A 17,018-nucleotide genomic window follows, 5' to 3' on the forward strand; every position below is an offset into this window, starting at 1 on the left:
AGCTCAGGTCATGATCCTGGAGTCCTGGGATCGAGTCCCACATCGGGCTCCCTGCTCAGCAGGGGTCTGCTTCTCCCTCTGACTCTCCCCCTCTCATGCTCTCTCTCTCTCAAATAAATAAATAAATCTTAAAAAAAAAAAAAGAAAACGAACACACACACAAAGCACTACGCCTTTCTTCAGTTATGTTTACGAGGCCATGGCTTTGGCCTTGCTTCTCTCCAAGGCCAGGAGCAGTTCCTGCGTCCGTGTGTGAGCCCACAAGTGGCTGAGACAGCCACGCTGGGAGCAAAGACTAGTTGGGGGGGGGGGGGGGCGCAACAGGCTGCAGAGCACACAGTAGTTAAAACTACAGAGCCTGGAAAATTATTGACGCTGGGTCTTAGTTCCTCTGCATCTGGATTAGTCTTTACAATGACAGAAATAACAGGAACAACAACAAAAGGCTGAGCAGACACAGATGTGCCACATCAGTCTGGAGTCATATGGAACCTATCACTAAATAGATGGGAGAACCCAGAACCCAAACTGGGCTTGTGGAAAAATGAAGATGACGAGAGTTGTGTTTAAGGAAATCGAGTGGAACTGGGTGTGATTCAAAGGAGAGAAAAAACAGGCTTGGTTGCTAACCAGACATTGAGGGTTTTGCCAAATTATCAAAATTTAGGAATCGAATTTCATAATAATAAAAAAGCCAGAAGCACCAGAACACCCTCTCAAAACTATGCAATCTGGGCTTTAGTAACAGAAAGTTCCATCTACACGGTTACTAAGGGCGTCTATCCCCAAGGTGAAGGGCATAAAATGAGAACAAGATTGGCTGGGGGCAGCCGGCCTCAGACCTGCGTGAAGGAAATGTCTGGGGATGCATTTGTCCCTGAGAGCCTGACTCTGCTACATAAATGCGTGTGAGGGATGGTGCTGAGAGAGAAACACATGTGCCTGAGGGATGCCGCCTGGCTCAGAGGCCTGTGAGAGCATCAGGGGCCATGTGCCTGCCCACACGGTGCCTTCAAAGCCAAGTAAAGCGGGCTGTGGGGGCACATGGGGCTGCATGCTGCAGGCCGGCCACAAGTGCACATGGCGCCCCTGACCCCGGGTGTGAGGGAAGGCTCAGACTTACCATTGGCCTCGGGTGCGGAGGTTGGCTCGTTCTGCAGGGCTAGGGGCATCGCTGCCCCTGATGGGCCTGGGGGGCCGGGGGGGCCCTTTGGGCCTGGCATGCCTGGCACCCCAGGCAAGCCTGGCAGCCCCCGTGGTCCAGGCACCCCCGGCTCTCCCACGGTGCCCTGCAGTCCCTGGAAGCCAGGAGGGCCCTGAGGGCCAGGGAGTCCGTCCTTGCCTGGTGGGCCGGGGGGCCCTGGGTCCCCACTGGGGCCCTGAGGGCCAGGCTTCCCGGGGGATCCACGGGAGCCCTTGGGGCCCTGCAAGCCTTTGGAGCCTTTGCCGCCACGCTCTCCAGGGGGGCCAATGGGCCCAATTGGGCCCCTCTCACCGGCGGGGCCAGGTGGACCAGGCTCCCCCTTCTCTCCTTTCTGTCCTTTGTTGCCAGTGGGACCAGGGGGTCCCTGTTGTCCTCTGTCACCTTTTGGACCCCTGGGGCCAGGAGGACCTAAAATATAAAAAAATATAAATGGCATGAACATGAAATCCATAGTGAGTGGTAGTGAAGAATTTATCTTCTTATAAACTCTCCAACTACAAAATCTAGACGTCCAAAATATATACATTAAGGAGTGCTGCCTGTTTCACCATACTATTGTTGAGGGTTTTTTTTTTTTTTTTTTTTTTCTTTTTTAATGAGAGACAGAGAGCATGAGAGGGAGGAGGGTCAGAGGGAGAAGCAGGCTCCCCGCCGAGCAGGGAGCCCGATGCGGGACTCGATCCCGGGACTCCAGGATCATGACCCGAGCCGAAGGCAGTCGCTTAACCAACCAACTGAGCCACCCAGGCGCCCGAGGGTATTTTTTTTTAAAACAAAAGGTTTCTTTACCAAGCTCACCCTTTCCACTCCAAGCATTTAGAATATATCTTAATGGCACGCAGCCCTCTGGTATCTCGACGGATGTTTTCAGGGGAGGGACATCTTCACACAGTGACTCACACCATTAACTTGGGCTCCCTTAGTCGTCTGGGACTGTTCTGTCCCCAGCAGAAAAGCCGTGCAGGCTGGGATGGCGAATTCCCTCCTACTGGTTTCCTTTTCTTTTCATTAGTTTAACAAATATTTATTAACAACCTGTTATATGCCGAGCACTGTGCAAGGTGCTGGGGGATAAAAAGTTGAATGAAAAAGGCCATCAAATGTTGAGAGGCACCTTCCTGCTCATTCCCTCACCACACCAAGGCCAGTCTCTTCTCTGTCACATCACCCCCGGCCCTCCTGTCTCCTCCACCGACCGTGCTGTGGGGATGCAGCTGTCCTTGGGGCTGGGCCTCCCTCACCTGTGGACCAGCTCAGAGGGTCTTGGTGGGAAAGGGCTCGACGGGCTGGGCTGAGAAGAGTGTCCTCTTCCCCAGTTTGTTAGTCTAATAATGCAAACAGGGGAGGTGGGCTAGAGAAAAAGAACAGGTGACCATCGAACTGGGCAGGCGAGAAAAAAAGGACACCATTTTATTGCCAAAGGAAGAAGGCAAATATCTCTTCATCCCTTATCATCCTAGAGAAGCTCACATAACCTGGGGTTGTTTTTTTCTGTAAGTTCTCAGGGGCAAAAGGGAACTGCACGCAAACATACCACAACCAGGATTTGCAGAGTGAATGAGTTTTCGAGGTACTTTCACATACGTTATGTCACCTGACCTTCATCTATGACATTTTATTCCCAGAGCACATTTGAGGGCATGTAGAGCCAGAGAGGCCAAGCTTCTTACTCAACACTAGCTCCTCAAGACAGATACACCCAGGAGGATGAAATGTGGACAGTCACAGTCTAGTAGTGGTGGAGCTCGGACAGGAATTCTGGTCTTCTTACGTTGAAATGACTGTACCTAGGAGGACACTGTTCTCAAATACTCTACTCTCCAGAATTTCTGAGTTTCTGAAATCTCACTCTTCTACAGGAGTAAGTGTAAGAGATCCATACTCATTCTTTCCATAGAAGTGGAAAGCCTTTCAGGCTGGGTGGGCAGAAGTGCTAGGGAGATGAAGGGTAGGTGGGCCTCCCACCCTGTGTTTTTTTTGATCCCCTTGCCCCACTCCTCCCGCACCAGCTGGTCAGGACAGAACAGTGAAGTAGGTCTTCCTGCCTCAGTAGGGGGATCTCTCTGCCCCACTGTCCTTTCTAGGCCTTGATGGATGTCCTCTGTACATTCACACTATCCATGGCCCCAGTGAGCCCACCCATCTCTGTTCTCTCTTAGCGAGAACCTCAGCTCTGGACTCAGCTTTCCTTATGTAAGGCTACCCATGATATCGCCCTTGGATTTATCTAAGGCAGACCTTCTACTGAGCTATAAGAGAGTTTATGCTAATGGTTAGGACTAGTTTCAACATGTCCCTTTCTAGGGTTATCTGCTCCATAAGTGAGAGACTTGAGAAGACTTTGCAATGAAGAATTTTCTCTCTGAACCCAACTCACTGACTTCTGCCCCCCAGCTCCTGTTGGCTCTTCTCTATCATCAGCTCTCCTGGTCCCTATGTCCATCTTATAGTCCGATAGTCCACTTTTTCTGGGTTGTCCTGCCAGCATCTGCAACCTGGCATGTCTCAAACTGACCTTATCCTCGCTTTATTGATATGCCCTTCACCACATCATCACAACCATCTCTTCCTTCCGTCACTCATGACCCAGTGTAGGGGTTAACTTCTTAACTGCTCTTCCTACCTTTGATTCCTCTCCATTCACCCCCTCTGCATCTTTCCTACATTTGTCTTCCTTACCCATAACTCTGATCTCTACCTGCTCTAGAATATTCAGCCCCCACTACTTGGTCATCTGGTATTAAATCAAGACTCTCATGACCTGGCCTAACATGTGTTTATTCCATCCTCTGCACTTGTGCATCTCTTCTCTTAGACTTTCCTCTGCCCATATCCATCTGGAAAATTCCGGTCCACCTACCATGTAATTCTCCCAGGTGGAAGTTTTTCCTCTTTCTCTCATCTTTTAGTACTTGTTTGTTCTTTGAGGGCACTTTCCCAACTCGCAGCTAGCAGTGTCTGGTTACATAGTCATTATTCAGACAGTGTTTATCAAATCAATGTGTGTTGCAGATCCAAAGACCTAGAGCACTGATGCCAACATTTTAGGCCCCAGGAGAGACCAGAAGGGAGAGATTTCTGGGGAACAGTGGCCTGATTCTTATCCCTCACCTCATTCTAAGAAGTACAGCTCCACTCAATCTACGTTATCAGGATGACCCTGGCTATGGAATATGATTCTGGGGAGACTGGTCTTTCTCAACTCTACTCCCATTTAAGAATTGACCCAGTGGTCTCTGCATCTGCAATCTGAGGATTGGTTTTTTTTTTTTTAAACCAAGGAGGCTCATTAAGTGTATTAGTAAAGATAGGGAAGGTAGATTTTCACTGCCAAATCTATCTTCTGTAAAGAAGTATCTTAGTTCATTTGTGTAGTTGAGAAACAGTGTCCTGGAGATTAACGGTGGGAAGGTAGCATATGCATTCCTCCATAATGGAGGTATCATTATGGAAGGTTCTAGTGGAACAATACTGACAACAGGCCAAAACAACCACAACAAATACAATAATAGCAAAAATAAAAGTAGCTTTTTTTCTCACCTATTTCTGTTTTATGTTCTACGTTTAGCCTTATGAAATCCACAAAATTAAGAAGGTCTGTTGGGAAATTCAAGTGCTTTAGAGATTCTTTGTCCTTATTCTCTTTATGGGTTTTGCCAACAATCAGTGTTTCTCATTTGCTCACAACTGGGTTTGGTACTATACTTGCAGGTGATGGGAAAGGAGTTTACCTGCACCCATGGAATAGAGACTGTTCAGGGGTTTGTCTTCCTGATGTGACAGACCGATGTGATAGGGAGTTCTGTTTCTCCCAGAACACCTTCCTCTGGTTTCTGACAGAACTCCAAAGACACACTCTCTTCCTCTCCTGATATGAATCCACGACCTCCCTTACCTAGGATGACAGCTTTTCATTAATCTTATTTCTTTCTGGGGCTGGGTAGTTGATGGTGTTCAGCTATTTCCCTCTGAACTGCTTCTCAAATGTCCCCACTCACTCCACACAAAAGTTGTGGCTTATTTTAAGAATGGCACCAAACATGGATTCCACAGTAAGTGCCAAATATCAGCAGATGCTAACTTCCAGATCTTGGGGAGGAAAGGAAAAGACGTCAAAAGAAGATAGACTTTTTGCCTTTGATAAAGGTTGAAAATCTTACTTGTGATGCATTTCCCAGCTGGATGAGCATAAAAACTGATTTTTTTTACACAAAGCATTACATTGACCACAAATAAGTTATCTGACTCTTAATAAGTTTGAATACTCATGACTGTGGATAAACTCCCAGCAAGCACAGTGTTACTGATTTCTTCATCCACAGCTGTCCCAGCCTTGGGAAAACCGTCACGGTACTAGACCAGGAAGCTGGCCTTCCGATGCTGGGCTAAATAAAAATATACTCTGTGGGTCGCCACCCCTAGTGCCTTAAAACCAAAAGACTGAGATAAATAACACGAGAGTATTTATAAGCGTGTGTAGTAACAACTTGTCCTCCGAGCTGAGAATATGCTGATGCTACCAGGTGGAGGCACGTGGGACGCCCGCTCAGAAGCAAATTTGAGAGTTGCTTTCAAGGCCAAGCGAGTGGCCCCCTCGCTCCAGATTCTGAAACGCCAGGATACCCACCACGGCACTGGTAAAGCCATCACAAGCTCCCGAAACATCTGACTGTGACGTAGACCAGGCCTGGGAGCAGCCCGGGTTTCACTGCCAGCAAAGCCTCCTCCCCGTGTTCCCCACCCTCCAGAATGGGGAAACTTAAACACCTGAATCCTCCAAATAAGCAGTTTAAAGAGGACAGATGATTTTACATCACTGTGCTATTTCTGCTTTGGACACCAGACTGCGGGCCTTGGGGAGGGCCCAGCCCTGTGTCCTACCCCTGAGATAAAGTTTCCAATTTGTTTGCCAACAAGATGGAAAGTAGAGAAACCACCTGAATTCTTACTGCCATCCAAAATTTTGGAGGCTTGCTTTTAGAATCTCTAGTGGTAAGGATGGAAGACAGAGAAAACTAGTAATATAATCAGAGACCTTTTTGCTTCTCATTTAAAAATCTACTAAATTAATCAAACATTTGCCAAAATACCTACGTTATGAAAGAGTCCATTCTGTTTCACTGAGGTACTTTCAAAGCACTTGTTTCACTGAGGAAATTTAAAAGATATTATTTGGCAATCATTCTGAGAAATAATTTAATTCTTAACCTCATGTTTAAGACAGCCTTCTGGAATGCCACGGAGGCTCCTTCTCTACAAATATACCCTTGTCCACAGGGTATATTTAAACCACCATTTCTCACCAACTGGCCACAGTCTGCTTCTGTGCCTTCCAGTGGCCGCTCTGATGGGTCCTCAACAGGCGGTCTTGTTTGAGGAAGCGTGGCAAGAGTGGGTGGGGTGGGCATTGAGAGAAACTGAGGCCTCCTGCCTGACGCTTTCCACCTTCCTATGTGTCTGTCAAGATCCAGCTCAAATGTCAATCTCTTACTGAAACCTCTACCGATTGCTCTCCTGAAAATAAACTCTCCCACATTTCAACCTCCCAAACATGCCATCTGTTCTATGTCATCATGTCACACGGCAGCAGGGTGTCATGTGGAAGCGTGGGTTTGGGAACTAGAAAGATCCAAGGTTAGCACTGACATTTACTAGCTCCTTGACCTGGGATAAGTTCCTTAGGCTCTCTGTGCCACGGTTCCCAGCCCTGCAGATGGGGACTGCTGGTAATTCCCGCCCTAGAGAGCTGTAACGAAAGCAGACAAGTGAACCGAGTGCTCAGCAGCAGCCTGGCACTCTGCAGACACCGGACTGAAAAGGGAGTTGAAGCTAGCTGTCGGCAGCCCCCGAGTCTCATTCCTCTCCAGGGCTGGGCCCCAGGCCACCGGCAGTAAGGACTTTGAGACCCAAATTGATGTTGACCCCCTCCCTACGATTTCATTCCTTGGGCACACGCAGCTGTTGTTTTCCACTCGATGTAGTGGCTGAGGCTGCAGCAGGGGGGACATCTTGAGGAGGCGCTGAACTTACACGTGCGTGGGCATATTAGCCAACCACCCGCTAGGCACTGCACCAAGGGCTTTATTTACATTAGCCCATTAAGTTCTCATCACTCTAAAAGGTAGACGCAGATGAGGATGAGGAACTTGGTGTCTGTGTCTGGGTCTGTCCCATTCCCGAGCTCTTGTTCTCACCCCCTCAATTTGATGCCTCTCTCAGAGAGCATAGGAAGAGAAACCCCCACCTGGGCTAGGAGGGGGCAACTTAACATTCTCTGCAGCTTGCAGAGAAAAGCTCAGGGTGTGATGTGAACTTCCTACCCAAGAGTGCATTAGGACGTATGAAGTCATATGTCATACGTTTTGTTACAAATATGTACATTATATGTAACAAAAAAGGGCTTTCTTAATAAGGTTGTTTTTTGGGTTTTTTTGGTTTACGGATACAGAGATAACTGTTGCTGGGATTCAACATGGGTTTAACGTCTATTTCCACGTTATCACCTTAGCTTAGTGCAAGCAGTCAACCTCAGCTTCTACTTCGCAAGAGGCCAGTGTCTCCTGTGACTGAGCCGTCCCGTAGGCATGAGGGCTCACAAAGTGTGAGTCAAAAGGATTTCCCAGGAAGCATCAGAGCACTCTGAACCTTGCAGGGACAAGGCCAACATAATTCAAAGTGAATCCAATCCTGCTCCATCCTGCTTTATCCCATCTCTCCCTCATCGTCAGGGAAGAGATCTGCCTGGAGGGATCAAGGAAAGAGAGCAGAGAAGTGCACTGGGAAACGGAGCTCTGCCCCCAGTCTCTTGTTCCCTGGGAACACCTCTGGGCATTCCTGCTCTGGAGGAAGTTGAAGAGATGGAACAGAAAGGGGGCAGCTTGGTTGGCTTGAGACACTTCCGAGGTCAACTCACAAGAAGCGCAGGTAATGAAAAGACCAAGGATAAAAGTATTACGGGAAGGCAAATGAGAAAAGGAAAATATCATTCAGAAGCCAGGATCTCCGGTGTTTTAGAAACACTGAGTCAGAAACCTCCTCCTAATAGACATGTTTCACTTAATATGTCTAAACGGGCCTCTCTTCCTGCACCTCCCCTGTCTGTCCATCCACCTACTTGCTCAAGCTAAAAATCGAGGAGACATCCTGTTCCTCTCTTTCCCTCACCCTCCACTACTGATCCACCCATCAGCCTTGTCCAGCCACGTACACTGGCCCCTGACCGTATGCTCTATTTCTGTCCACACATCTCCACCAGCACCCCTACAACATGCAGTGCCTTGGCAGCTCCTCTGGGCTAAGAGCATGTTGGGTAGGAAACCCCAGGGTCCTGCGCACCAAATGGGGTCAAGAACAGGTTGATGTGAGCTCTGAATACTCACAGCCCCTTGTATCCGTAGATTCCTTCCCTCAGTGGAGCATGGCCAGACGAAGCCAGTTAGGGCCCTGATGGCCAGGGAAGGACAAGGCTGCCCTTGGGTCTGCCTACAACACCCCTCCTGACTGAGGAGACCCATTTCTCTCACCTCCAAGTCACCCATAACTGGCCCATAACCCTGCAGTGGACCCCTGTCACCCTGCTTGCTCCCCCATAATCTATCCTTTTCCCACCCCACTCCCCTCCCTGCACCCAGAATGACCTTTTAAAAATATAAATCAGATCATGCCACCACCATGCCTAAAACCTCCCTGTCGCACTTAGAATGAAATCCCAGCTCCCTGCCCTCACAGACTACTTCAGGGGCACCTGAGGACCGGGAAGAGGGCCATGTACTTTCAGCGAATATAGATGGGATTAGCAGCATGGGCTCTGGCATCAGACAGCCTGGGCTCAGATCCTGTTTAGCTACTTACTATCTCTGTGAATTTTTTTTTTCTTTTATTTAAAGACTTTATTTTTATTTATTTGGCAGAGAGAGAGATAGCAAGAGTGGGAACACAAGCAGGGGAGTGGGAGAGGGAGAAGCAGGCTTCCCGCTGACCAGGGAGCCCGATGCGGGGCTCGATCCCAGGACCCTGGGACCATGACCTGAGCCGAAGGCAGACGCTTAACGACTGAGCCACCCAGGCGCCCCTATCTCTGTGAATTTGAGCAAGTTCCTTAAACACTTCTCCAAACCCTAGTTTCCTCATCTATAAACTGGTGATGATCTTATAAGTACCATCTTACCTGGGTGTCCGGGTGGCTCAGTTGGTTAAGTGTCCGACTCTTGATTTGGGCTCAGGTCATGATCTTAGTGTTGTGAGACTGACGCCCGTGGTGGGCTCCATGCTGGGCATGGAGCCTGCTTGAGATTCTCTCTCTCCCTCTGCCTCTCTCCAACCCCCTCCCCACCCCTGACTCACACACACTCTCTAAAAAATAAAGAAAGAAAATAAATAAGTACCTGTCTTACAGAGTTTGTATCAAGCACTCTGCATTCACACTCAATATTAGTGGATAAAAATAATCACAATAATGGAAACATTAACTAATTTAAAGCCAGGGTCTGAATCTTTAGCTATAAGCTTTTCATACACTTCCTTAGCTGCCAAGCTACACTGTCTACACACTAAATATGTTAGAAGTTTACTTGTAGAAGGCAAGCTAGCAATTGAACAGAATAATAAAACTATAAAACTTATAGCTAGAAAATATCCAGAGTACCACAACATGATTCTCTAAGGTTTTACAGTGGCAAGAGAAATTTAGAAAGCTCTTATTTATGTTGTTGCACAACTACTGAGATCTGCTCTCATTTTGAATTTAAGTTGAGAAAGAATAGGAAAAAACTAAAGCAATCACTGAAGAACTTTCTGATCATCTGAAAGCCTGCTCCTTATTCAGAGTATGACTCATACCCACAATGTCCCTGACTTGCAATTGTCCATCTCCTCTGGAGTTGGGACACCCATACTGCTCAGGAAAGCCATTATATTTACAGGCAATGCCAATTTTTAAAAGGAACATCACATAAAACCAAAATTCGTTTTCTATTCATGAATACCCACTAGCCCGTGTTTCACCCTCAGATGTCATGTAAAATTTTTTCCACATGATAGTCTTTAAATAGCTGTAGACAACTGCCTTGTTCTCCACTAAGCAATCTCTCCTACAGGTTAAAGTTCCCAGGTCCTTCAATCCTTCCTCAAGCACGTCTGGACTCCATAATCCTGGGCATATTTTTCTGAGCATGCTGGTCTGTGAATGTCCCTCTTGAAAGGGGCCCCTCAAAGTACACACTATCCTCCAGAAGTAGTCTTGCCATAACGAACAGAGTAAGATATCACCTCCTTCATTTTGGACATTTTCATTGATATAATCAAAGATCACATTAGATTCACTGGCAGACACAGTGACTTGCTTACAGTCAACTAAAACCACCATGCTTCTCATACACATGTTCTCGCATCAACCTCTGTCTGTTTGGTCTTTTCCAACCACAACCAGGATTTTACATGTATTCCCTATCTCCTTCATTTTGTTGGCATCTCTTTACTCTTCTAGCCTCTCCAGGTCATTTTGGATTATGGTTCTAGCATCCATGGTCTAGTATATATAGTTTCATGTCACACAAGTACTGGATTATCAGGTCATCCATATCCTCATGCTAGTCACTGACAAAGCTGTTGAATGGGGCTCTGCCATCTGCCATCCAGACCTGCTGCCGGCCCCACAGGGGCTCACTGAACTATCATTCTTTATACACATTCTGTGGAAGACACACCCTCGGGTCACCCCCAATGACTCATGCCCTTGTGTCATCTCTTCCCTGTGAGCGTGCAACCTGTGACTTGCTTCTAGCCAACAGAACATGGCAGAGGTGATGGCATGTCATTCCCCTTGACTTACATTAGATGAGATTACATTACTTAATACTGTCTCAGCATACTGGAACGAGAGACTCCCTTGACGGCTTTGAAGAAGCTGCAGTGTTGTCAGATGGTCACATGGCAAGGGTCTACAGGGGGCCTCTAGGTCAGTACCGCTCCTTCCCCCCAAAAGACCCCAGCAAGCTCAATCTCACATTTGCAAGGACATGAATTCTGTCAAGCACCTGAGGGAGCATAGAAATGGAATTTCCCCAGTCAAGCCTCTGATGAAACCTCAGCCCCTCACTGGCATGGTACCCTGGTTAGGCCCTGAGCAGAGGCCGCAAGCCTTGCCAAGACACCTGATCCACAGATACTCTGAGATAAGAAATGGGTGTTGTTCTAAGCTGCTGAGTTTGTAATTTGTTACATAGCATAGAAAACCAGTATCACCAATAAATCCACCTAACTGTGCTGTAATCCAGCACCTATTTTCTCTGTCTTGTTCTTAACAGCATCAGTAACAAATGCCTTGGTAAAACCCAGATACTCTATTTTCCATTCACTTAGTTTAATAATCTAATAACTCTGTTAATGTGCAGAAATAAGATTAGGTTCACCTGCCTTCTTAGGGAACTCATTCTGATAATTGCTGCTTTCCTGAAAGCTCACAAATTATCCAAATATATCACAAAATATTGTTAAAAACAATCTCGTTTCAGGCTTGAAGACAAATTCCCTATTCTACACAGTGTGTCTACACATCTATTTCCTCTTTTTGAAAATCAGGATTATTTTGCTTACAGGCAGTCTCCTGATACTCTAAAATTCTCTTGATTTTTTTTTTTTCAGCTTAGTTCACATTTAAATTTTTTTTTATTCTTATGTTAATCCCCATACATTACATCATTAGTTTTAGATGAAGTGTTCCATGATTCATTGTTTGTGCATAACACCCAGTGCTCCATGCAGAATGTGCCCTCCTCAATACCCACCACCAGGCTAACCCATCCTCCCACCCCCCTCCCCTCTAGAACCCTCAGTTTGTTTTTCAGAGTCCATCGTCTCTCATGGTTCGTCTACCCCTCCGATTTCCCCCGCTTCATTCTTCCCCTCCCGCTACCTTCTTCTTCTTCTTCTTTTTCTTAACATATATTGCATTATTTGTTTCAGAGGTACAGATCTGAGATTCAACAGTCTTGCACAATTCACAGCGCTTACCAGAGCACATACCCTCCCCAGTGTCTATCACCCAGTCACCCCCTCTCTCCCACCCCACCTCCCACTCCAGCAACCCTCAGTTTGTTTCCTGAGCTTAAGAATTCCTCATATCAGTGAGGTCATATGATACATGTCTTTCTCTGATTGACTTATTTCGCTCAGCATAACACCCTCCAGTTCCATCCACGTCATTGCAAATGGCAAGATCTCATTCCTTTTGATGGCTGCATAATATTCCATTGTATATATAGACCACATCTTCTTTATCCATTCATCTGTCCATCGACAGATGAATGGATAAAATTCTCTTGATTTTAAGTTACCTGAGGGCAAAGACCATCTGGGCTTCTTTGCATACCCCAGAGTGCTTAGCACAGCATCTTTCACATAGTACTTTCAACTTAAAAGTGTAAAAATAGTTTATGACTGAAAAATACTATTAATATATGGTTGCCACAAATCTTCAGAAGGAGACTTAATTTGAGCCAAGGATTTTCAATTTACATGGATGCCCTGGATGAGAGTAAAACTCAGATTTTATATGCAAGTCACATTCTTTCTGTCCCCTGTGGCCTTACGGATATTGTGATGGCCAACCATCCATCTGCTCATGACACTTAGAAATAGGAATCCCTGTGACCTAAGCAAATTAATCTTGCTTTCAAAGGAGCCCAATTTATAATGACGTTGAAAGAGCTAGGCACTGAGAACGTCCAAATTCAGCAAATATTTAATGGACTGCCTTTGAGTGCTGTCTACAAATTCATAGTTAAAATGCTTTTCAAGATATGGAGCTTAATCTACCTTCCCCTTGAGTGTGGGTTGGACTTAATGACTTATTTTTAAAGAGCAGAATATGGTGGAAGTGATGGTGTGTGACTTCTGAGGCTAGGTCATAAAAGGCATGTGGCTTTTTCTTGTGCTTTCTCTTGGATCACCGGCTCTGAAGTCAGCCAGCTGCCATACTGTGAGAACACTCAAGCAATTTCACATTGTGAGGAACCAAGGTCTCTTGCCAACTGCGGCCTCCTGCCAAGAGCCATGTGAATGAGTCATCTTGGAAGCAGATCCTCAGCCCCAGTTAAGGTTTCAAGATGACTGCAGCCCTGGCCAATATCTTGATGCAACCTTACAAGAGATACTGAGCCAGAATCACCCAGCTAAGCCACTCCTGAATTCCCAATCCACAGAAACTGTGAGATAGCAAATGTTTACTGTTTTAAGTTGCCAACTTTTAGGGTAATTTGTTATAGAGTAGTCAATAACTAATATGAATAAATTCAGAATTTTCACTTACCTTGCAGTATTGTAAAGTTCTTGATAAGCTGACCATGCTTGGAGTCTACCAGCTTCATTTCTTCCATAATCACTGATAAGTTGGCTACTTCAGTGTCTAACCTTGACCTCATCATATCTTGTTGCATCCTAAGAGAAACAGAATCCAAACGGATGTTGGCCAGTGTGTTATTCAAGGAGGTCAGATCATCTGTGTGTTTGGCCAGTGTATCTGTGCACGTGGTCCTGACTTCATTCAGATTGCTGGTCAGCATCCGCAGGTAGTGGGCAGTGTAACTGATGTTGCTAATGATGTTCACAATATCCGTCTCAAAGAGCTGGAAGCGTTCCTCCAACTGGCTGAACTTGATGGCCGTTCTATTCTCCGCATCCTTGTGTACATCCTGCAGGTCTTTCAGGTTCTGCTCATTGGCTTGTGAGGCTGTGGTGATGTTGTCCATCTGACCTGTGAATGAATTGAGCTGGCTGTTCATATCCTCCAGGGTGTCATTGTTAGCTTTGGCCAAGGCAGAGTTATTGGCAGCCAGCGTCTGTAAGCTCTGTACTTTCTCCTTCAGCCAATCAGTGTCCTTCTTGGCTTGAAGGAAAACCTGCTGCAGATTTTGGAAGTCATTCTTGATTCGCTGGATAGCCTGGCTCGTGTCATCCACAGACCGCTGCAGATTAGTGATGAGGTTCCTCTGCTGCACCTGGGTCAGGTTCAGGTTGTTGAGGTTCATAATGACCACGTTATGAGAGTACATTTGGCTCTGCAGGTTGCCCTGCAGCACGCTGGTGTCTTGTTGCAGATTGGTGACATAGCCATTATACGCCTGGAGGGTCTTGTTTACGGTGGTGATGAGGAAAGAGTTATTCTCCAAAGTTTCTTTCAGTTGACTTTGCCTGTCCACCAGTGCATCCCCACTTGCCTGTAACTTCTCCAGAGTATCTTTGTTCTTGCTGGTTTTCTCTGTAATCTCACGAAGCTGCTGACGAAGATCCAGTATGTCTGATCTGAAGGTAGAGAGTTCTGAGTTGGTGCTCATGGCTTTCTTCCCAGTTTGGTCCCCTGGAATAAGACATATTTATTACTTGGGTTGGTGGTATGGAGCAATGATCAGGTGAGGTCAAAGATCCCGAAGAGAGTTAACTGGTATGCACTGTTATTTCAGAGATAAAATTTGTGGTATATGCAGAGTGCTCCGCATTAGTAAAACCCACATACCTATTAAAACTGGGTCCTGGGAAATTGGGAGGGGTGCTAACTTTGTAAGCACTTTTCTCAAAGAAGGAGGGGGATTTTGCCAGATTCTAGAGCACTGGGCAGGGTGTCAAGAAGGAAATAACCTACTGTTTATTAAATTCACCATTAATTCTTCCCCAAAAAAACAAAAACAAAAATCAAAGGATAGAAATAATTTTTTAATTTTTTAAAATTGATTTCTATAACTCTTCTATGCAGTCTAGAATATTTCAAATAGGAATTTACTGAACATTTTATAAAAGAGCTTTTATTAAAGTGTATTTGTGGTCCTTTCTAATCAGGATTCGTCTTCAGATTTTAGTTGGCACAGAGTGGTTTTTTGGGGAAGAATTCAGCTCCAAAATTGCTCCTTAACATTAAAATGTAGAAGTCTTTTTTTTTTTTTTTTAAAGATTTTATTTATTTATTTGACAGGGAGAGACACAGCGAGAGTGGGAACACAAGCAGGGGGAGTGGGAGAGGGAGAAGCAGGCTTCCCGCAGAGCAGGGAGCCCGATGTGGGACTCGATCCCAGGACCCTGGGATCATGACCTGAGCCGAAGGCAGACGCTTAACGACTGAGCCACCCAGGCGCCCTAGAAGTCTTTAAATTAAATCATGAGGAAAGACTCAACACACAACACAAAAATTTAACAACCTCCTGGGTGAATGTGAATTTATAGTAGTATCACTCTAAATAGCTGAGGTCATTTAACATAGAATTAGAGGATTTAGTTTAATGCACTGTTCATTCTTGTTGCAGATTACCTAATTTTTTCAGGTCGCTTTCCACTGCTGTCAGCTTGTCATCATAGGTTTGGCGAGATGTCTCCATGCCACCCGTAACATTGTCCATTTTTTCTACAACTAAGATTTGGGAATTAAGGATTAGTACACACACCTGCTCACATTTTATTTTTCAGTTTCAACAAAAAAACATTTCATTAGAGAATAAAGGAAACAGATTGAAACAAAAAGTATAAATGAAATCAAATATGGGGAAAAAGCCATTCTTTTAGAAAAATAACTTGTCACAAAACCCAGTGGTAGTTTACTTGGTTGAGAATTGTATGTTCTTAACTGTTCTTAGGATTCTGTATTGCCTTGGATGTGTTAGATGTTGTTGGGAGCTCAGTTTTATTATATAAGCCCTCAATCTGTATTATTTTCTAAAGTAATTTTCATAGATGGAGGTATAACACTGTGATCATTTACAAAATTTTATCACTTATCAGGCTCCCTGCCATTCCTAGAAGGTGGTATGCACTTATCTGGAAGGAAAGTCCATAGTAAAGAACACCTAGCTTACTTCTATAAACAGTCTTTGTAGAAGGAAGGGAAAGAAAGTCAAGAGTGTTTGTCACTCTTTCATGAAGCCTGAAAAGTCTGCTTCTCCTTAGTGACAAGCGAATCTGCACTTTATCATTTCCCAAGAAGATGCCTACATGGGTTTCCAGACAATTATTCATGAAGAAGAATTTTTTTTTTAGCAGCATTTTTTTGATTGTACCTGAAAGGGAAAGAGTTAGTGATACAGTGTTAAATAAAAGCTCCTGTTCTTATTTGTTCTTGGAAGGCAGTAATTCTTTATGGTTGTGAATACAAGTTTCTTTCTAAAATACTGTGTAAGAGTGTGTTTCTCTACATTTGTATCTTTGGGGTAAATACCCAGTAGTGCAATTTGCTGGGTCATAGGGTAGCTCTATTTTCAACTTTTTGAGGAACCTCCATACTGTTTTCCAGAGTGGCTGCCCCAGCTTGCATTCCCACCAACAGTGTAGGAGGGCTCCCCTTTCTCCGCATCCCCGCCAACATCTGTCATTTCCTGACTTGTTAATTTTAGCCATTCTGACTAGTGTTTGACTAGTGTCAAAACCTCATTGGGGTTTTGATTTGGATTTCCCTGATGCCAAGCGATGTTGAGTACTTTTTCATGTATCTGTTGGCCATTTGGATGTGCACCCCGATGTTTATAGCTGCAATGTCACAATAGCCAAACTATGGAAAGAGCTAAGATGTCCATCAGCAGACGAATGGATAAAGAACATGTGGTGTATATATATATAATGGAATATTATGCAGCCATCAAAAGGAATGAAATCTTGCCATTTGCAACAACGTGGATAGAACTGGAGGGTATTATGCTGAGCGAAATAAGTCAATCAAGAGAAAGACATGTATCATATGATCTCACTGATATGAGGAATTCTTAATCTCAGGAAACAAACTGAGGGTTGCTGGAGTTGTGGGGAGTGGGAGGCATGGGGTGGCTGGGTGATAGACATT

General features: G+C 45.3%; 1 protein-coding gene across 1 annotated transcript in view; it reads right to left on the reverse strand.

Moving 5' to 3' along the window:
• The window catches only part of COLEC12 (collectin subfamily member 12), a 189,377-nt gene that overhangs the window by 18,126 nt on the left and 154,233 nt on the right, over positions 1-17,018 (reverse strand). Inside the window, exons 4-6 of the mRNA XM_034996065.1 lie at positions 15,501-15,599; positions 13,512-14,558; positions 1,124-1,612 (exon numbers count right to left, since the gene is read on the reverse strand). Coding sequence (XP_034851956.1) covers positions 1,124-1,612; positions 13,512-14,558; positions 15,501-15,599 — 1,635 coding nt within the window. The remainder of the gene's footprint in view (positions 1-1,123; positions 1,613-13,511; positions 14,559-15,500; positions 15,600-17,018) is intronic.

Source organism: Mirounga leonina, unplaced genomic scaffold (genome assembly GCF_011800145.1).
Source record: "Mirounga leonina isolate KUSES-001 unplaced genomic scaffold, KU_Mleo_1.0 Mir_93, whole genome shotgun sequence".
Lineage (NCBI taxonomy): Eukaryota > Metazoa > Chordata > Mammalia > Carnivora > Phocidae > Mirounga > Mirounga leonina.